Source organism: Chionomys nivalis, chromosome 2 (assembly GCF_950005125.1).
Source record: "Chionomys nivalis chromosome 2, mChiNiv1.1, whole genome shotgun sequence".
NCBI lineage: Eukaryota > Metazoa > Chordata > Mammalia > Rodentia > Cricetidae > Chionomys > Chionomys nivalis.
Genome location: NC_080087.1, coordinates 135,619,650 through 135,639,342, shown reverse-complemented (window position 1 = coordinate 135,639,342; position 19,693 = coordinate 135,619,650). Strand labels below are relative to the sequence as shown.

Below are 19,693 nucleotides of genomic sequence, written 5' to 3'. Positions count from 1 at the left end.
GTTGGAAATGGTTTGGATCTTTCTATAGATGCCTTGATGTGACAGCATTACCCTTGAAAGAGCTTTGGTAAGTAGAAGCCATTGTCTGGGGAACAGTAGACTCTCAAGGCAACAACTGGCAAGTCTTCATGGCAGGATTCAAGTTTAGTTCTCTTGGACTTCTGTGTCTCCTTTTATGGGAGATATGATAAGTCAGTTAACTATCAAGCCTTTCTTTATTCCTTTATTAAATGGGAAAAGTAATGCTCATTCTTTTGTATGGTTATTATGGGGCTTGGGTGAGATAAAATGACAAATATTTGGACAATTTTTGATCGCTGCCCTTGTGATGGTTAGTGTTAACCATCCACTTGATGGAATCTGGAATCACCTAGAAGGCAAACATTTGGGCACACCCGTGAGAGATGCGTTAGTCGCATGGCATACCTATGAAAGATTGTGTTGAAAAGGTTAATTGTGACCAGCAGCTGCTTCAAGGTCCTGCTGCCTTGACTACCCTTCTATAATGGGTTGTGAGCCCTGAATTGTGAGCCCCAAAAGCCCCTTTTCCCTTAAGTTGCATTTGTTAGGGTGTTTTATCACAGCAACTGGAGAAGAAACTGAGAACCATCATTCTTCCCAAGCCATACATCTTGTGTCCCTGAAGTCACTCTGTTGATTCAATGACTATAGATTAGTCCCCTAGGAACCTTGCCTCCAAAGCTGTCATTACCGTTGTCAATGAGTGGTTATAAAGCTATGACCCATAGGCCAAGACCAGCCTCCATTTGTGTTTATAAATAAAGCTTTATTAGAAAGCAGTCACACAAACATTTGTTTAAGCGTGGTCTATGGATGTTTTCACCCTAAACTAGAAGAACTGAGTAGTGGCCATAAGCCACATGGTCTGCAAATCAGAATATATTTACTATATGTTTTTTACATGAAAACTTCAAGAATTCTTGCTGCTTAGGGTTATTGCAGGAAACTCCTGTCTGGTCACTCTTTCTTGAACCCGTCTTCCCTTTCTTTCTGGGCCAGAAGAAAGTTTTATGAAATTTGATCTTAGTTGTGTGGATGATGTTTTGTGTTTCACTGGCTCTTGCAGAAGTATCAGCTCCTACCAGGTTCTTAGACAAATTCTGTTCTTTTTGTTTGAATACAGCAACCTCTTACTTTTGTCCTTAATAATGAACCCAGCATTTTCCTCATCCAAGAAAACTTTCCTGGTGTCCACAGTTGAATCAATGGCTTCTGTTCCTCTGTAGCTTGTGCAATGCTTCAACTTTGTCATATATCTCATTCCTCTATGATTATAATGAGCCAGCTGCCATTGCCACTGCTGTGAACTCATCTAGAGGACAGGAACATTGTATGTGTGTGTGTGTGTGTATTCACTTTTAAAGTCTTTAGTGTCCAGCCAGTGACCTGGCCCAAAATAAGTGCAATTAGGTTGTCATGGCTTCTTGGGTTATGAGTTGGAAGCTTCTCTATAGTGCTGGGGAAGAAAGACATCTCAGGAGGCTTTTTAGAGTGTTGGCAACTTAGCTAAATACCAGAAGATGTGGAGAAGATAAAACGAGGCATAGGAAGCTTGTGGAGATGTGTAAGACCTGAAAGAAGCATGTTGGGAAATGACACACAGAAAGAAAGGTGTGTGTGAGAGAATCCTAGCAGACAAACTTTAAAGGAAGCACTCTACAAACCTCTTCTGATAGGGTGCAGAGATGGCAGGAAGCCACAGAATCACTGGAAACACCTACCTCTACCTCCCCAGTGCTGGGGTAAAAGGTGTGCTCTGCCTTTAACTGTTAAGCAATCAACTATGTTATCTTGTCATCCTCATCCAAACCTAAGTGCACATATTTCCTAGCATGTTATAGATTCTCAATAAACATCCCTTTCATCCTTGAACTATATGAAAACTGTCAAGATATAAGGAGAGTTTTCAAGTTAGTATTCTAAACAACGTGATATATGTGTGTGTGTGTACTAATTATCCTAAATATTTAATATGCACTAGTGTATAATACTTACATATTCTAAATACTAAAAATTCTAGATAATTTAATGTTATAAAATTGTCATAGTATTTATGGATGAATATTTGTACTCTCTACAGCTTTCATGAGCTTAAGAACTCTGATCATATTTATCCTTAGTGTTGAATTTTTTTTTTCTGGAGCTGGGAAATGAGCCTAAGGCCTCCTGCATACTATGCTAGTACATTACCACTGAGCTGCGTCTCCACCGAGCTGTGTCTCCAACATCACTGAGCTGTGTCTCCATCACTGAGCTGCATCTCCATCACTGAGCTGCATCTCCACCAAGCTGCATCTCCGTCACTGTGCTGCGTCTCCAACACTGAACTGTGTCTCCATTACTGAGCTGTGTCTCCATCAGTGAGCTGCGTCTCCATCACTGAGCTGTGTCTCCATCACTGAGCTGCATCTCCACCACTGAGCTGCATCTCCATCATCACTGAGCTGTGTCTCCATTATCACTCAGCTGTGTCTCCATCACCACTGAGTTGCATCTCCACCATCACTGAGCTGTGTCTCCACCACTGAGCTGCGTCTCAAACACTGAGCTGTGTCTCCACCACTGAGCTGTGTCTCCATAACTGAGCTGTGTCTCCATCACTGAGTTGCGTCTCCATCTTTGTTTTTAGGTTTTACCCTTTAAAAGACAGGGGTACACAGAAAAACTCTGTCTCAAAAAACAGCAACAAAACAAAAATAAAACAAAAGAAAAAAACAGAAGTCTTACTATTAAAAAAGATTCATTCTCCTGTTTTGAATGCCCTTTCATTTGGATTGATTTTTCCTGGGCTACCTATACCTTTGTTTTGCCTTTGTAAAGGCTTTAAGAATATCCAAATTCTTTCCCAATTGTCAAAATTAGAGACAGTTTCCCCTGCTTTGTGTGTATATGTGTCATTCATTTTTGTGGTTTTGGCATTCTCTCTCAATAAAATGGAGTTAGGTAAAACAAACTCTTTTCACATCTTTGGGGCTTATAGAATGTCAGAACTTCACAGCTAGAACACATATTTTTAATGGATACCTTCCATAGCCAAATTCTAACATCAGTCCTAGGACTAAGGGCTGGTTATGGGGATGTCAAAAAAATACTGGGTGATTAAAGATGACCAGACAGGTGGATAAAATTGGGATTGGGTTTAGGGGTACCTTGTACTACAGGAAATTCTACTCTCCAAGGCTCTACCTATCCAGATCCTCGGTTGGCTTGAAGCTTCAGTTTCAAGTTGAGTACATTTTCCATCCATGGATTTGCTTGTTTTGTTCAGTTTTACTTTGAGTAGTTGAGGTCGTCTTTACGACGTAACAGCTTAACCCACGGCTTCCTTTCTCGTAAAACCAAAACAAAAAGGCTCTCTATTCATGTGCCATGTGTGTGTGGTACACACATGTAGCACGTATCTGGGATCAAAGCTGTCTATATAAAGTCCTTGAACCTGTGTGGGTTCAAACACATTTCAAAGCCTCAGGATCCTGAAAGGTTTCACTCTGCTTCCTGAAGACCTGAGCGTGGCTCCCATAAAACCATGGCTTGTCTTGGAGTCCAGAGGAGCAAGGTCCAACTGCAGCTGGCTTCTAGGACTTGGCCCTTTGTAGTCCTGCTTGCTTTTCTCTTCATCCCAACTTTGTCCAAAGGTGAGTGGAGACTTCTGGAGCATGGAGGTGGAGGAGGTGATTTTCCTACATGGGTTTCATTTTTTTCAGCAGCTAAGGGCAGTGATTTAAAGAAGAGCCATAAGTGAAAGGCTCTACCTTTTGGCTTAGCAGCTCTGTGTTCCAAGACAGGTGAAGGGGAGTTAGCAGCAGCAAACAAGCAGAGACCACTAATAGCAGACTGGGGGATTCCAGACAGCTGAGAATTCCAGAATCCATGAAATCTGAGAATTAATGAATCCTTGAGAGCTGGTTTGGGAGAGAACAAGTTCAGATACTTTTGTAACATTATGAGGACATACTGCAAAATTAAGAAATTTAAGGGCTTCTGAAATCCTGAGTATATTTGATATTGGTATCAGAGGGGCCTTAAGATTTTTCTCCTTTAAAAAAAACAAACAAACAAACAAAAATAAAGCAAAACAAAACAAAAAACTCACCTGGATTTAAATAAATATGAATTCTTCTTGGTTCACTTTAAGCTTTTGAGACACTCTTAGTTCTTAAAGTTACTATACCTAAGGCTCAGGGGATATTGCAGAAGAAGGGGTAGAAAGACAGTGATAGCAATAGATATTCCAAAGTGTATGGAGAAAGAGACCTCAATTCCATACAAATAACTACAAGTAACTAAGGAACATGGAGAATAGGAGGCTTCCCCTAGGGAAAAACACACCAACTACCTATCCAATACCAAATGGGTACCCCTGAACACATAATGCAAATAATATATACAGACTGAGTAGGTTGCATTTAAGAACGCATACCTTTATGAGTATGCATGTAACAACAGGTAATGAGAAAAAAGGCCATGAATTTGAAATAAAAGAAGGAGGAGTACATGGGAGGGTTTCGTGAAATAATGAAATTATATTAAAATCTCAAAAACTAAAAGTAATAATCAAAAACAAATGAGGAAAAATAAATTAGCTAATTGTTTCAAAGATGAAATAGCTTGAAATTGAAAGAAGAAAGGAATGGAAGATGGTAGAAAGGGGAAAAGGAGGAGAGGAAGGAAAAAGGGAAGAGGGAAGCAAGGGAGAAGGAAGGAAGGGAGAAGCAAGGAAGGGAGGGCGGAGGGGAAGGAGAGAAGATGGAAGGAATGGAGAAAAAGAAGAAGAAATCAAGGGAGGAAGGGAGGAGGAAGGGAGGAAGGGAGGGAAGCAAACATCACTCTGGTTGTCCTAAGATTCATTTTATTTTTTCTTCATAAAATCCCTAATTGTTACATTACCTACACATGTATTTTTAAGTGCAACTCCCTGATTTTCAGATGAAATAAAAGCTCTTGAGAAGCTGATACCAGGCTGGTTATGTACCTTGAAATGCATATGTCTGCTAGACTCTCACCCTTCCTCTCTCTAGACCCTTTAAATCAAGGAATTATGTAGTTTGTGTAAAACTGATGCATAAAAGATATTTGATGATTTAATTTTTACCAAAGAAGCAATAGTCATGTACAGTTTCTTGTCTACATAGGTTGCAAATCTTTAATGTGGGAGAAAACTTCCTTAAACTCTCTAGTGGGGTTTCCATGGGACAAAGGATGTGTAGAAACTGTCTGTGATAGCAGAAATGCAGGCCAGGCAGACACTTGATGTCACCAGCCAGGCTGTAGGAATAACCATGGCAACAGCTGCTGCAATATTGCTCTTTTTTCTGAAGACAAATGTTCTGCAGTACAGGTGCTTGCAAGAGAAACTAGTGTATCTACTATAGACTGACATATGAGCAGGAATGGTGGTCTTGGAAACTAAGCTTGAAGTAGTATTCAAGATTGTAATCTGGAAGACACTGAACACTAATTATTGTCATGTTTTTGCAGTTGATGTTGGTGAACTGCCAATGACACTGTTCATTTTAGGTTTGGGGTGTAATTTGTGATATTGACCAAATAGCAGCCAGGTTAGTTATGAAAAAATAATATGACACAAAACCACTTTTAAATTGAGTGCCAAGGGTAGAACCCAAAACCTTGTGTACTCTGCCACTGAGCTATATCTCCACCCTTCTGCTTGTTGTAATTTGATTTTCAAAGCAATGTCTTATTGTTTAGCTGAAGTTGGCCTTCATCTCCTGTATGCTGGGATTAGAGATATGTACTACCAATACCAAGCTGCAGACCCACTAATTTCAAATGACGAATGCATGTTTGTGTAGAAAGATGGTGTTGTCTGAGGACTTCCTCCTTTTGTAATATACAGAGAGGAAAGAGAAAAAAACAAAAACCCAAAGGACCGGGAAAGTGTTAAGTGAAGGAGAGAAGGAAGGCGGAAGAAGTGGTGTGGAGGCAGGGGAAGCCCACAGAAGTTAACAGCAGGGTTGCCTCAACCCTGAGAGGAAATGACCTGGTGCTCTAGGCTCTATGGCTTCCTCGTCTAACATCATAGGCCACTCTACCACTGTGAGGCCAGGGACAGGGAAACCAGTGCACTGAGATAAGGTCCAACTGTTCTTGTTGACAAAGGTATACTTAAATAAGTGGGCAGGCCATTTTGAGGTTCACATTGAGGGACAAAGCATGGTTCTGCACCCCAACCTTCAGAACTCCTTCTATGCACTATCCTCCCTGCATGGAATAGTTCTATTGTCACTGCAGGATGCTGGTCTGGAAGACACTGCAGTGCCATGCAGTCCACCTCTCTTTCCTACTGCACGTGAGAGAAAATAAAAGGAAGAACGATTTGCCAAAATGACACATTTCATGAGAGCCAGGTCTTCTATTTGCTTCATCAGGGCTCTCCTTGCCATAGCCAACTGTCTTCAAGAAACTATTATCAGTAAGGAAGTCTTGGAGAGTGACTGAAGACATCTAAAAGATGGGAGGTGGCTTGTGGGGTGGATGGATAGAGAGGCAAAAGGGAAGAGGGGTGATGAGTTTGTTGAGAGGCGATCTTATAGGTTATCTAAGATAAACCTTCCCTGTTATAAAGTGTGGCTTAGTATTCCCAACCATGGATGACCAAGAATCCTTTGACTTTTCCATGACAGCCATACAAGTGAGCCAACCTTCAGTGGTATTGGCCAGCAGCCATGGTGTCGCCAGCTTTCCATGTGAATATACATCATCACACAACACTGATGAAGTCCGGGTGACAGTGCTGCGTCACACAAATGGCCAGATGACTGAGGTCTGTGCCACGACATTCACAGTGAAGAATACGTTGGGCTTCCTAGATGACCCTTTCTGTAGTGGTACCTTCAACGAAAGCAAAGTGAACCTCACCATCCAAGGACTGAGAGCTGCTGACACTGGACTGTACTTCTGCAAGGTGGAACTCATGTACCCACCACCATACTTTGTGGGCATGGGCAACGGGACCCAGATTTATGTTATTGGTGAGCAAAGTCACTTCACTAAGAACATGAATGTTGCGTTGCTGTTGTGTTTACATCAGAATAGTTCTGCTTCTTGGCTTGAGGTTCTTCATAGTGTGGGCTATGATTCGTAGCTGGAATTCCCTAGTTAGATGTCTTGCTTACAATGAGCAGTTACATGAACACAACTGTCTGTGATAAATTGTGTTTGGGGAGATGTTTTATGCTGCTGATAGGCTTGGTCACTTGTTCTTTTATAACTATCTTGAAGCATCCTCATCTTTGTAATGGCGCTGTGGGGAAGTCAGACTTACCTGTGGGTTACTGTACAAGTTAGGCTCGGTTAGCAAAACCTGGATGCTCTAGCTGCTTCCCTCCCTCTTGCCCTCCCTCTTTCTCCCTCTCTCCCTGCCTTCCTCCCTCCCTCCTTCCTTTCTTTTTTCTTTCTTTCTTTCTTCTCCATCCTTCTCTTCTTCCTTCTTCTTTTCTTCACTCATGAGGAAGTAGGGCCCCAGAAGTAAAAACTGTCTCAAGAGGTTTGTTCTTTGCTTTCTGTTGCAGATCCAGAGCCCTGCCCAGATTCTGACGTCCTCCTTTGGATCCTTGCTGCAATTAGTTCAGGGTTGTTTTTCTACAGTTTCCTGATCACTGCTGTTTCTTTGAGCAAAATGGTGAGTGTGGTACTGATGTTGCTCTGGAGTTAATGGGGACACCTTTATCTGTACCCTACTGACCAACTGATGGAGGTGTGGGGTTGAAGAAATAAACAAAGTGCAGGAAGAACACACTAGAACCCCATGCACTGGCCTTTGAGGTTTCGGGATGACTAATACTGTACATGAACATGTTTGACAGTGAATGTTGTGTGCTTCTGAGCAGGGTTTCAGTTTGAGTAACTGTTTGAACAACAAGGGGCAACTGTTTTGGTCCTCACCATCTTGGCTATGGTCCTTATCTTAGCAACCCTAGAACATAGAATTATTCTGGACAACTGCTGCTAGTTTGAACCACATGGATAGCTTTTTATCCTTCTCCTGAGTATTTCTTCCCTGAAAACCATCTCTCGGTACCACTCTTGTGCCGTCTTTGTTCAAACCGTAGCTGCTCGTGTAATACCTATCCCTGTCCTAGAATCTCCTTACACAGGTGCCTTGATCACCCCCCTAGTTCAGTGAATGAAAAATCCTGATTTTATTTACTTTATTAGTAATGAAAATAGAGATGTGTGGAATCAAGTCTCCAGTCTGGGTTTCTAACAGTCCTTCTCAAGCACTGCTGTGTGAGGCTGTTTTCTTTATTACAAACAACATTCTTTGTTCTCCCTCCCTACTTCCTCTTCTTTCTACCCCTCCATTTTCCTTATTCCTCTACCTTTGTCTCTTTCTGGCTCTCCTTCTAGGTCTCTGTTTTACACACACACACACACACACACACACACACACACACTTTTTCATTGAGCCTCTGTTCTGTGGATGTCTTCCTTTTTTCATTTGCTATTAAATTACCACCCAGGCTAGCTAACTAGAATTCAGTTGTTGAAGTTGAGGTGATAGAAACTGGGAACTAATACAGACAAAGAAAAAGTATAAAAGTAGTGGAGAAGAGAAACGAAGTTTCAAAACAGGATATCAAAGCTACTTTTAAACATTTACAGTACATTGATTATGACAGACAAGATCTAGTCAATTATCTGGAGCACTTTGAGTGTTCTTGGTGAAGTTGTCTCAAAGCTTTTTTTTGCTGTTGTTGTTCCTCCTTTCTATTCTGGATTTGAATTGCAGATTCCATTTTGGATTTGAATTGCAGAATTATTTCTCTAAGGTGAATTGAATAGCTGTATCGAGAAAATCTCCAAGAGTTTATAATTCTACATGTTGTTGTGGATGTTTATTTTTGCTGAGGAGGGACCCAATATTTACTGAGCCCTATTATGGTTGAAAGTGGTTTTCTGTATGCTTTGCTAATAATTGCTCTTTCTTTTTGTGTTTTGGCAGCTGAGGAAAAGAAGTCCACTTACAACAGGGGTCTATGTGAAAATGCCCCCAACAGAGCCAGAATGTGAAAAGCAATTTCAGCCTTATTTCATTCCCATTCACTAGCAGACCATCTATGAAGAAGAAAGGCCATACTTCAGCCTCTGAGACTGAGGCAGTTCCAACTTTCTTTTGCTCTCCAGCTATTTTTACTCACTTGTGTATTTTAAGGAGAGTATGCCTCTCTTTAATATGAAGCTGGATGCAAAGTTCAAATTAAGCATACTACAATTTAAAGCTAAGGGCCAAGAACAGAGAACTGGGATATTTCTGGAAGTATCACTTGGAAGCAACTTAAGGATGTAGCATTATGATGTGGGGTCAAGGAAATGTTAGGGAATGGCATAGTCCAAAGAAAAGGAGGGGGTAGAGGATGGGGTTATATTGTCCACACTTTGTATTTACCTGTGAGATGTTTATGACTTAAATAATTTTTAAAATTTTCATGATGTTATTTTTTGGTGAATGTATAGTTATGTGAAGATTTAAAAATTTATCCACAGAACTATGTGATAGCCAGTGATTCCAATGGTTACTTTGTTCCAATATGTATTTTAACTGCTATTGAACATGGATGTTTCATGTGCTGTTATGTATTTGCTGGTGGTTTGAATATAAACACTATATATTAGTGTCTTCCCACAGTGGGTTCTGGGGAAGTTATGTTGGGAAGTTCAGGACACTAATACATTAGGTAGGAGACAAGGTCCTTTGTTAACTGGCTTGGAAATTGGACAAGGCTAAAGATCAGTGCTCAGATGTACTAAAGTGGTGTTGGCTTCAGCACTGGGTTTTTACACTCATTGTTTTTGTTTTTTTTTTCTTTTTTGATTCATTTTTGTTTCTATTTTTGTTTTCTTCAATGATTTGCAAGGAAACCAAAGCTGGTGGTGTCTGTGTGAACCAGACAGAACACTGTTTTCAAGGAACTGCCTTACTCAGGAGTCCTGTAGGTCTGATCTTCTAGAAAGCTCCGGTATTGTGGCCCCTACTCCTCACTGACACAAAGTTAATATCACAGAAAGAGGAAATCAGCAGGAGGTAGAATTGGGTCCATGGCAATTTCTGAAAATTAACACTGTTGGTGTTTGTTAACTCAATATTTTCCATGAAAATGCAGCAACATGTATAATATTTTTAATTAAATAAAACTTTTGGTGATTGTTTTATGCCTTTATCATCCTTGTGCTTAAGTGTTATGCTTGATTCTGGATTTGAAAAATGTTTAATTATGTGTGTCTGTGTGGGGGTATGCACGTATGTGTGTGGGGATCTCTGGAGGCCAGAGGTGTGGGATCCCTCCAGAGCTGGAGTTTCAAGAGGCTGTCAACTGTCTGATGTGGGTCCTAGGAGCCAAAGTCTGGGCTGCTGCAGTTTGCTGAGCCAGTTCTCTAGTCGCAGGGCTTGGTTCTGATGGATTCATTCAACACTTAGCTGAGTCTCTGATGCTGAAAATCCCTGAAACCAACCAGGAAAGTGAAAAGGGTAAATAATGTTTCATGAGTTAGCCACACACTTGCCCATTACCTGAAACCCATTCTTGGAAAGAATCTATTGTTTCCTTTCAAATTCTCTTCTTTGGATATAATATAGACATAGCTGTCTTTACCCAGATTCTTCATTTCCTCTTCCTTACCCACAGTTTTCTCAACTCAGATTCCTGTTGCCATGACAACTACCAGTGCTCTTAGCCATTCCTCCTGCAGCCTTTTTGATTAGTCTTAATTGTAAAGGGCCCATTCTCCTGTGTTGTACAAATGGATTAGTTTGTAAATGTAAAGGAAATAAACCTTCTGTTCTGCGTTGCTTTATTTATTCATTTGTCTAGACAGGATTTCTCTGTAGCTTTGGAGCCTGAAGTGGAATTCGCTCTGTAGACCAGGCTGGTCTCGAATTCACAGAGATCCACCTGCCTATGCCTCCTAAGTGCTGGGATTAAAAGCGTGTGCCATCACGGCCCGGCATGTTGTAATTGGCACTTGAGACTCAGGCCCACAGAAGACTCTCTGGTTCTTGGTTAACCAAAGTGTATCACCAGCCTGTTTGGTTTCAATTCGAGTTTCTCATTCTTGACCTCTACATCCTGTTATTGTCGTGTGCATTGCTCTCTGTGTGGTCGTGGACCACCTGTCGCCGGAACATTGCATCCCTCGCCGAAAACCCTGACTCAGGTGCACAACCTTCGTCTGTCTGACTCAGGATCTTCGGATCGCAAGTTTGGAAATTTCCCAGAAGCTCAGCGGTGTTTCCTGTTCTTACCCGCACTTAGCCGGTATCCCTGACCCTCCCCTCCCGTCTCCTCTCCCTCCTTTGCTCACTGTTGCCCTTTCACACAAAGTCCTAACACATGAGACAGCACCACTGCCAGCATTCCAAAAGGGTCGGCCAAGTAAAGCCGACAGGTGTTTCCATGCAGGGTTGTGGTTATTGCTTAGAAGGTGCTGCTCTAACACAGGAGGACCTGCTCCCTGCTCTCCTTCTGTTCAGTTGGCATCCATCACAAAATATGCAAATGTCTTTCTGTTCCAAATATCTCTAGACAAATTTCTCTTCTCAACAGTTAATAATACAGCCAGGCAGTATTATTAACTTTAATTCCAGCACTTACTTTGCCTACAGTAATCAGAAAGGTACCTTGTCCCCAAACCAGAGGACCAACACTGCTATTGCATTTCTAGCTACAGAGCTCTGGGAACAGGCACTGAAGAAGCCTACATAGTTCCGCATCTAAGTGAAACTTAGTCTGTCATACACAGAAAGGCCAGACATTCAGACATAAATGTGGATGGTTAGGGGAGCAGGGCAGAACTCCAGGGATGGAAAGCTGGCTTCATCTTCTTTCTCGAGCACACCCCTCTGCTCATTTCTTCCATTATAACAACCTCATTTCTGCTACTTCTAGTTTCCTATTTTCATCTACAAAGATATTTTTAAACCTGTGTGTGTGTGTGTACACAGTATGTGAGTGTCAGATGGGTGTGTGTAGAGTGTAACAGTGTCTCTGTGGAGGTCAGAGGACAGCCTCAGGTATTGTCTCTTGCTTTCTATCTTATTTGAGCAGGATCTTTGTTGGTGACACTGGGGGCCAAGCTCACTGACGCCTCTTATAGGAGCATCGGGAATGTAGACGTGAGCTAACACATTTGGCTTCCCATTGTTTTCAGCTGTCCAAACTCAGGCCCCTGTACTTACACAGCAAGGCTCTATGCACTGAGTCATCTTCCTAGTTCTCTTGAAATATCTTAACCCCCCCATTTCCACGTCTGGTGAAGATCAACCTCAGATTGTACCTCCATCATCAGGTAAATGACTCTTTAAGCCCACACAAACTCCCCCCTTTCTGTTTTACAGATATCTTCGATTTCATCTCTAATCGTTTCAAGTGTGCCTGAATTTTATGCCTTTGTTTGATTTGGAAACTCTCTGTGATAGGCATCATCATCACAGCTCTTGGCTTACTAGAGATGCTCAAATAAGTGGTGCTGGGGAACTGGGGATTATGGGGAGGACAGCTAACTGTCTTCTACTAAAAAGCTGTCTGTGTTTTCTTAGGTAGCCCCATTTGAATCTCTTCCCCTGTGATAAGCAAAACCCTGTGTATGTGAGTTCATCTTGTTTTTAACTTTTAAGATTCTGGAGTGTGAGTCCCAGCTGGTTACCCTGCCCACTATATTCTACATTGTGCCACACTTCCAATCATTTTATGGGGAGAACAACCTCAGTTTTATTATCTTTCTCCAACCATAGGTGACTGCAAAAGTCAACTAAATTTTCATACCTAAGCAGAGCCTCCTTCCATATCTATGTCAGAGACATACTTAGTTTAAGCTTTACTGAGATTGGACTTGCAAAATGTTGAAATCATTATGCTGTTAACTTACAAATCCAAGGTATCATGTTAGAAGAGTAAACACAAATAAAAGAGAAAATGATTCTTGGAGAGTTTTTGCCATGGCCATGCTTCTCTTTTGTACTTAGTGGCCATGACTCTTTAGAAACCATGCTTTATTGTATATATACTTTTTCCCCCAGAACTCAAATCAGCTTTCCCTGTATCCAGCCCAGAGGTATGATAGTGTACTGATGAAAGGGGGAAAGTTCCCTTTTTCTTTTGTGTTTTCTTGGGTATAGACTATGATTGACATTAGTAGTTAGTTTTATGTTTTCTTGAGTATAGACTATGATAGACATTAGTAGTTGTTAGTTTTGTGTTTTCTTGGGTATAGACTATGATTGACATTAGTAGTTGTTAGTTTTATGTTTTCTTGGGTATAGACTATGATTGACATTAGTAGTTAGTTTTATGTTTTCTTGGGTATAGACTATGATAGACATTAGTAGTTGTTAGTTTTGTGTTTTCTTGGGTATAGACTATGATTGACATTAGTAATTAGTTTTATGTTTTTTGTGTATAGACTATGATAGATATTAGTAGCTAGTTGTCACATTCTGTCATGAAACTACACAAACACAAAAATTTAAACCATCATTACAGTAGCAACAACAATACCCAATTGTGATCCATATTTCATTTTGAGGATGCTGTCATTAGGACAGTTTATACTTTTAGTGGCAGTAATAATAACAGGAATGCTGGAGAGCCCCCATTTGAAGTGTTTGGGCAAGCACAAACTGAAATCCGTGGTCACTGCTGTAATTCTAACATGATTCTTGCTCCCACTCCTGGGCACACACACAGAAACTGTGTCACTGGTCAGGTAACCAGTCCCGACGCAGAAGCAACAGATTATCTTTCAATCATTTTCTTAGAAGTCAACTCATTCTGGTGTACACTGCACCCAGTCTTACACTAGCCCTTCCTGGAAACCTGCCGTCTCTGGGGTTCATCTGTCACCGATATGCTTACATTCACTGTGTGGTTGTCATCTGCAGCACTTGGGGGAAATGCAGATGGGGTGCTTCAGACCCCAAGCTTCACATGTACCAGAGACCAAGCCCGGGGCATTCAAATACTCTCCTGAGTCTCTGAGTCACACTACCTGAAACTCACTCAGCATCCTCCCATCACAAGCAACCAGAGACAGAAGCAGTGCTGTAAGTCACCTTCACCCTGTAGAGGAAAACAAGAAGCAGGGAAACCAGGGAAGTTCTCCACAGTCACAGTGTGAGGCAGCTTTGAACCAGGCTGGGAGGTTGGCTCTCTAGGTTTACACATCAAGGATGTGCACTGAATTCTGCTCTGAGCCTCTCTTCCTAAGGGCTGCCCTTGTCAGTTGCTTCTGGAGAGCCAACACTGGCACAAAGGCTGCTCTGGGCAATCTGCTTCCCCAGTCTCCCAAGTGCTAGGCAGAAACCTCTGGATAAATGAAATGTTGGTCGTCCCTGACTGGACTGGCTGGCTCTGCGTGTCAGTCTCACACAGTCAGCAGAGGAAGAAGCCTCAGCTGAGGAATGCCTCCGTTTAAGGCGGTTCCTCCTTTAGTGATCAATTGTGGGGAGGCATCCGTGGTAAGTGGTGCCGTCCTTGGGTATTGGTCCTGGGTTCTATAAGAAGGTTGGCTGAGCAAGCCTTGGGGAACAAGCCAGTAAACATCTCCTCTCCATGGACTCTGCATCAGCTCCTGCCTCCAGGATCTTGTCCTGTTTGACATACTGTCCTGAATTCCTTCAGTGGTAAGCAGCAAAGCTGAAGTATAAGCCAAATAAGCCCTTTCCTCCCCAACTTGCTTTTTGGTCACGGTGTCTCACCACGTTAAGTTATAAAAACTTTAATTAAGTCACCATCATTGGGTTGTTTCCATCTTTCCTATCTCTCCTTTAGCCTTCCCCTCTTCTAGCAAAAGAGATCAGCCCATCCTTAGCAATTTTACAGAGGACTGCTTCTGGGAAAACATAAAACATACCACTGGGATACAACCTGTCAGCAAAGCCTGTGGAAGTCTGAGAGAGCCTCTATATCCTGCTGGCAGTCACAGACTGATTTAGCGCATGCGCACACACACACACACACACACACACACACACACACACACACACACTCAAGTTACCATGGAAACCAACAGTGTTTCAAAAACATAATATGATTCACACAAAGTGAAATCATGTATCTGAACAAAAAAGAGGAAGTTCTCTCTGAGAAGAACTGTATGAAATGTATTTTAGAATTTAAAGTTCCAGAGAGCCTCTTAAATTGTTGCTCATGGACACCCCCTTTCCTTTTCCTTTTTCTTCTTGTTTCACCTTGCAACTGTTTGAATCCACACCACCTTCAACCACTATTCATTTATTTTCTTCACTGTGTCAAAATGCTGACAACTGAAACTTAGTCTATGTCCCGGGAGCATCCTTTTTGCCCCTGGCATTTTGAAGTCATTTTAACCACTGGTAGACATTAATGATGGGAAGCTTTTGTGAATTAAGACTAGTGGGCCAGTAAGACGGCTCACCGGATAAAGGCGCTTGCCACTAAATCTGATGACCTGAGTTCAATCTCTGTGACCTACAATGTGGGAGGAACCAGTTCCCACAAGCCATCCTCTCTCCTAAATACACACGCAGACTGTAGTGCGTGCACATAGGTCTGTTTACTAGGGGACTCTAGAGCCTGTCAAATAGACAATATTAACCACCACTGAGAGGATAAAAGCTGCAGTGCTACATAAAGAGTCACACACTAGCTTGACCAATTCCCACAATATCCCATAAATGAGTTACTGCCCTCAATTTGTTTCCACATGAGGAAACAGGTTGACGGAGGTTTTAGGTTTTGCCTACAGTCAAACAGACATTCAGTGCCTATGGCAGGAAGACTATTGGTGTTCAACTCTGGAGACAGCATGACCACATCTGAGTTCTGGTGGTCCCTGCAAATAGGGAGAAGAACGTGGGAAAGATTGATGTGCTGAAGAAGATATGCATGTGTTGAGGGTGGTACAAGCTGTTATTGGAGCAACTCCTAGAGTACAAACACTTTAAAAGTTTTCTGAAGGAGTTTGTGGTAAGGCTATCCCCAGACTGTGACTAGTGGAAGAGGAAAACAGGAGATTGATGGCATTCAAAGATGAGTGTCCGGCTGCAGCCCTCAGCCTTGGTACCAGCATTCCCAATTACCTGATGGATGAAGAGAAGAGCTTCTCACACTGTGACTCACAGGTGAGGAAGTAGTTATTAGTTCAAAGTGGGAGATCTCATTCTTATATGACCTGTAGCATGTTTCCTGAAAATGAGATAATAATCTACCCCAAACAGGCTTGAGATAATAGGAATAGAGCCAATGGAAGTCAGTGGCTGTTACCCCACATGCATGGCTGTGAACCTTGGAATAGGGCCATAAAAGAACAATAATCAGTCAGGAGCAGAAAATGAGAGTGTGGGGCATGAAGAGGAAGCGTGGAAAGCTGGGAAATCCTGGAAAACAGTCACAAAGTTTCCAGAGACAAAAAAAAGACTAAAGTTTGACCCCAAATAGTAAACAAGGTACCCTATTAATCTGTGAATAAAATTACATAGCAGAGCTCAACACTGTAGGCCTTTAGGGAGACAGAGAGATACCAATATCAGAGTCCAGGTCTGTGGGTCTGGGGTTTGTTGGATGAGGCTGTCCCTGCTTTCCTGGCTGCTCAGTCCTGAAATAATCACACAGAAACTATATTATTTGCAGTACTGTTTGGCCAATAGCTTAAGCATATTTTTAGCTTGCTCTTATATGCTAAACTAACCCAGTTCCATTAATTTGTGCGTCACCACAACGTCGTGGAATACCAGCAAAGTTCTGGTGGGCTTCAGTGGAGGCTTCTGTTCCCAGCAGCAGCTACATGGCTTCTCATTGACTTTGCCTTGTTCCTCCCAGGATTCAGTTTAGTTTTCCTGCCTAGTCTACTCTGCCCTATCACAGGCCAAAAAAGCAACTTCTTTATTAATTAATCAATAAAAGCAACACATATACAGAAGGACCTCCCACATCAGGGGTTGTTCCAGTTGCAGTCATAATTCCTGTCAGGATTTGTGGAAGTAACTAAGGACAAATTAGGAAACCTTTCTTGTTTGGAATGGACATGGATGACAATGGTTTCACCCTGAAGTGAAGGTGGCATCGATTCCACTCTGGATTTGAGAAGATGGAGACTAGGGTGTATGTGATATGTGTGGGCACTGAACAGGGGTGAGAGCTGACCATGGGGAGCAGAGTGAGGGATACATCACAAAGGAGTTATAGAGTGAGAACCCACGAAAATCTAATAACCAATTTATTAAGTGGTGCAATAAAAAGGCAAACTCGCAGATACAGAACAAATCAGATGCTGCCACTGATCCAGCTGCCTTCATCCAGCTGTTCTGCCCATGGGAGAAGAGTACCAATTGCAAGCCTTCGTTACGCCATCTGCTCCACTCTGACCACCCAAGGGAGCACAAGAGCAAGAGAGAGCTCGTGACCCTCTCCCTCAGCTTTTAAGCTGTGGCTTAGGCAGACAAGACCACACCCTAGGGCTTCCTTCCCCCAAAAGTAATCTGCTAAGTGGATTGAAATCCAACCACACCTCCCCTTTTTTATCAATAAGAATATTCTGATCCTAACATAAAATTGTATACAATAAGAACAACTATCAAGTATTGTGCAGAAGAAAGGAAAAGTAATAACATGAACAAAAATGAAGCTACAACCGACAGAGCTGCTGAATACTTTTGCCTGGACCAAGCTGAGTGGCAGATACCACATATGTGCCAACTTGAGTGTTCACAATCCATGCTTGAGAAGATATGGTTTAAACATGGCATGATGGTTGTGTTGAAGGGATGTCATATGACAGCATGGATTTCCTGGAGTCCTCCACCTGAGTGCCACACAGAACATGTGATGGAAGGGAAGTTTGGCATAGTATTTATATATATGTCAGACTTGAATTCAGAGTCATGCAGAAGGTCCTGGATTCTGTCATGATAGAGACTAGCTTGGGGCATGCCTTCTAGGTTTTCACTAACTGATGGGTAAGAGAAGGGATGGGGTGGAGTCTGGACAGGGGAGAGTGATTTGGAAGTGTATTTGGTTGGAATTCTTGTTTTTGATGAGGAACAATGCTCACTTGAAATGCATCTGAGACTTGAGGTTTAGCCTTCATTCGGCCTACAACTCTGTTAGTACAGCATGAACTCGGTGGGTAGATGTCATAGCAGGAATTGGTGAAAAATACCCCCAAATCAGAGATTATTGATTCTTGATAACACACAGAGACTCAGAAAGCAGGATCTGAGCTGAGCTCCACAAACTAGGGAACTATAGTCTTCTGGGGGTTTAGCATAGAAGTACTTCATTGAGACTGGATTTAGCACAGATCACTGGGCCATTAATCTTAGCCATGCCCCCAAAATGTCTCCATACACAACTGTGGGGAACCGTGGATAACAATCACAGTTGGCACTCAAAACAACAATGATACCTGCTGGGATTTTCGTGCTTCCTGTCTTACTAAAGACCCTGCACAAATGTCTGTTACTCCCTTTGTAATTGCTACCAAGTCTTATTAACTTTTGGATGCTTCCTTGCAGCTAGCACTTCTTCCAGCTCTGTCTTTGTATCTAGATTATTCTCACTGTGGGCAACAAGAGAGTCTTCATTCCTGCTTATGAAAATCTATAAGACATTAAGAAAGTGTTTCTATTTTTGCCAAATAATTTGCCCAACATTTCAAAGTTAGATTTGGATTCCAGTCAGTCTGGGCTCTTTTTTTTTTTAATACTGTGCTTGGTAGTGCACACCGACATAAGCTTAGATATCAGGAGAACAAGGCTGCTGCTGAATGAACATTGAACACGTGAAGATATAGCATGTCTGCACTACTCTCAGAAATGTCCATTGTCTGCAGTTCATTACATACACTCAACTCAGACTAGTCATGATCACTCTGATGTTTGATAACTTTTCCCAACATTACCTTTGTTCAGTAGCAACTGAATTACTTCTGTCTAACTTGGCTGCTCAGCTTGCAAACTGTTTTAAATTAGATGTTTGCTTTGCGCAGTGAAACTGAGAGAATTATTTTATAATCATGCTCTCTGGAAACAGAATAGTCATTGGAAAAATTTAATAAAAATATATGTGGTAGTAACAGAATTTTAAGTCATGAATTGGAAAATGTGTGGCAAACTTTTATCTACTAATCTATATAGTATTTCACTTGTGGAAATTTTTTGATATTAAATTAGACCAAGACTAGTTTTTCTGTTTGAAGAAATAACAGGAACCGAACTTTAAACCATACAACCAAATGTACTGTCTAGTTTCTTCTATATAATATATAAGGTATATAACATCTATCTACCTATCTATCATCTATCTATCTATCTATCTATCTATCTATCTATCTATCTATCTATCTATCTATCTATCTATCTATCTATCATCTATCTATCTATGATGTAAACATCATTACTTGCCTTGGATTTTCAATAAAAAGAAATATGTTAGTCCTGTTATTAAGTGCTGCACGTTTGTAAGCTATATCAACCCTGGATTCTAAATTATATCAAGAGTGAATATAATAAGCATAAAGGTACAATGGATAAAGCTAACTTTCCATGTACATACTCTATCATTTGGATGTTTTCCGGTCATGGATTTCCAAGTCTGTGCTTAGTTCCTTGAGAATTACTAGTCACTGATCTTCCCATAGAATCTAGAAAGTAGCCAGAGAACCATTGTTTTATTTGTCA

General features: G+C 41.5%; 1 protein-coding gene across 2 annotated transcripts; it reads left to right on the top strand.

Annotated features, from left to right (window-relative positions):
- Positions 1 to 3,544: 3,544 nt before the first annotated feature.
- Positions 3,545 to 9,356, top strand: Ctla4 (cytotoxic T-lymphocyte associated protein 4). 2 transcript variants are annotated; one of them, XM_057762960.1, is made up of 4 exons: positions 3,545 to 3,656; positions 6,666 to 7,013; positions 7,554 to 7,663; positions 8,987 to 9,356. In XM_057762960.1, exons 1-4 carry the CDS (start codon positions 3,548 to 3,550, stop codon positions 9,089 to 9,091), a joined length of 672 nt encoding a protein of 223 aa, XP_057618943.1. In that variant the 5' UTR covers positions 3,545 to 3,547; the 3' UTR covers positions 9,092 to 9,356. The 2 variants fall into 2 exon arrangements, with proteins under 2 accessions (XP_057618943.1, XP_057618944.1); XM_057762961.1 differs by lacking the exon at positions 7,554 to 7,663 and having other exon boundaries at positions 8,987 to 9,092.
- Positions 9,357 to 19,693: the final 10,337 nt, after the last annotated feature.

Coding starts and splice junctions, on each gene's coding strand:
- Ctla4 (XM_057762960.1), top strand. CDS start 3,548: ATGGCTTGTCTTGGAGTCCAGAGGAGCAAGGTCCAACTGCAGCTGGCT. Junction 3,657..6,665: donor CATCCCAACTTTGTCCAAAG/GTGAGTGGAGAC, acceptor TTTCCATGACAG/CCATACAAGTGAGCCAACCT. Junction 7,014..7,553: donor GACCCAGATTTATGTTATTG/GTGAGCAAAGTC, acceptor TTTCTGTTGCAG/ATCCAGAGCCCTGCCCAGAT.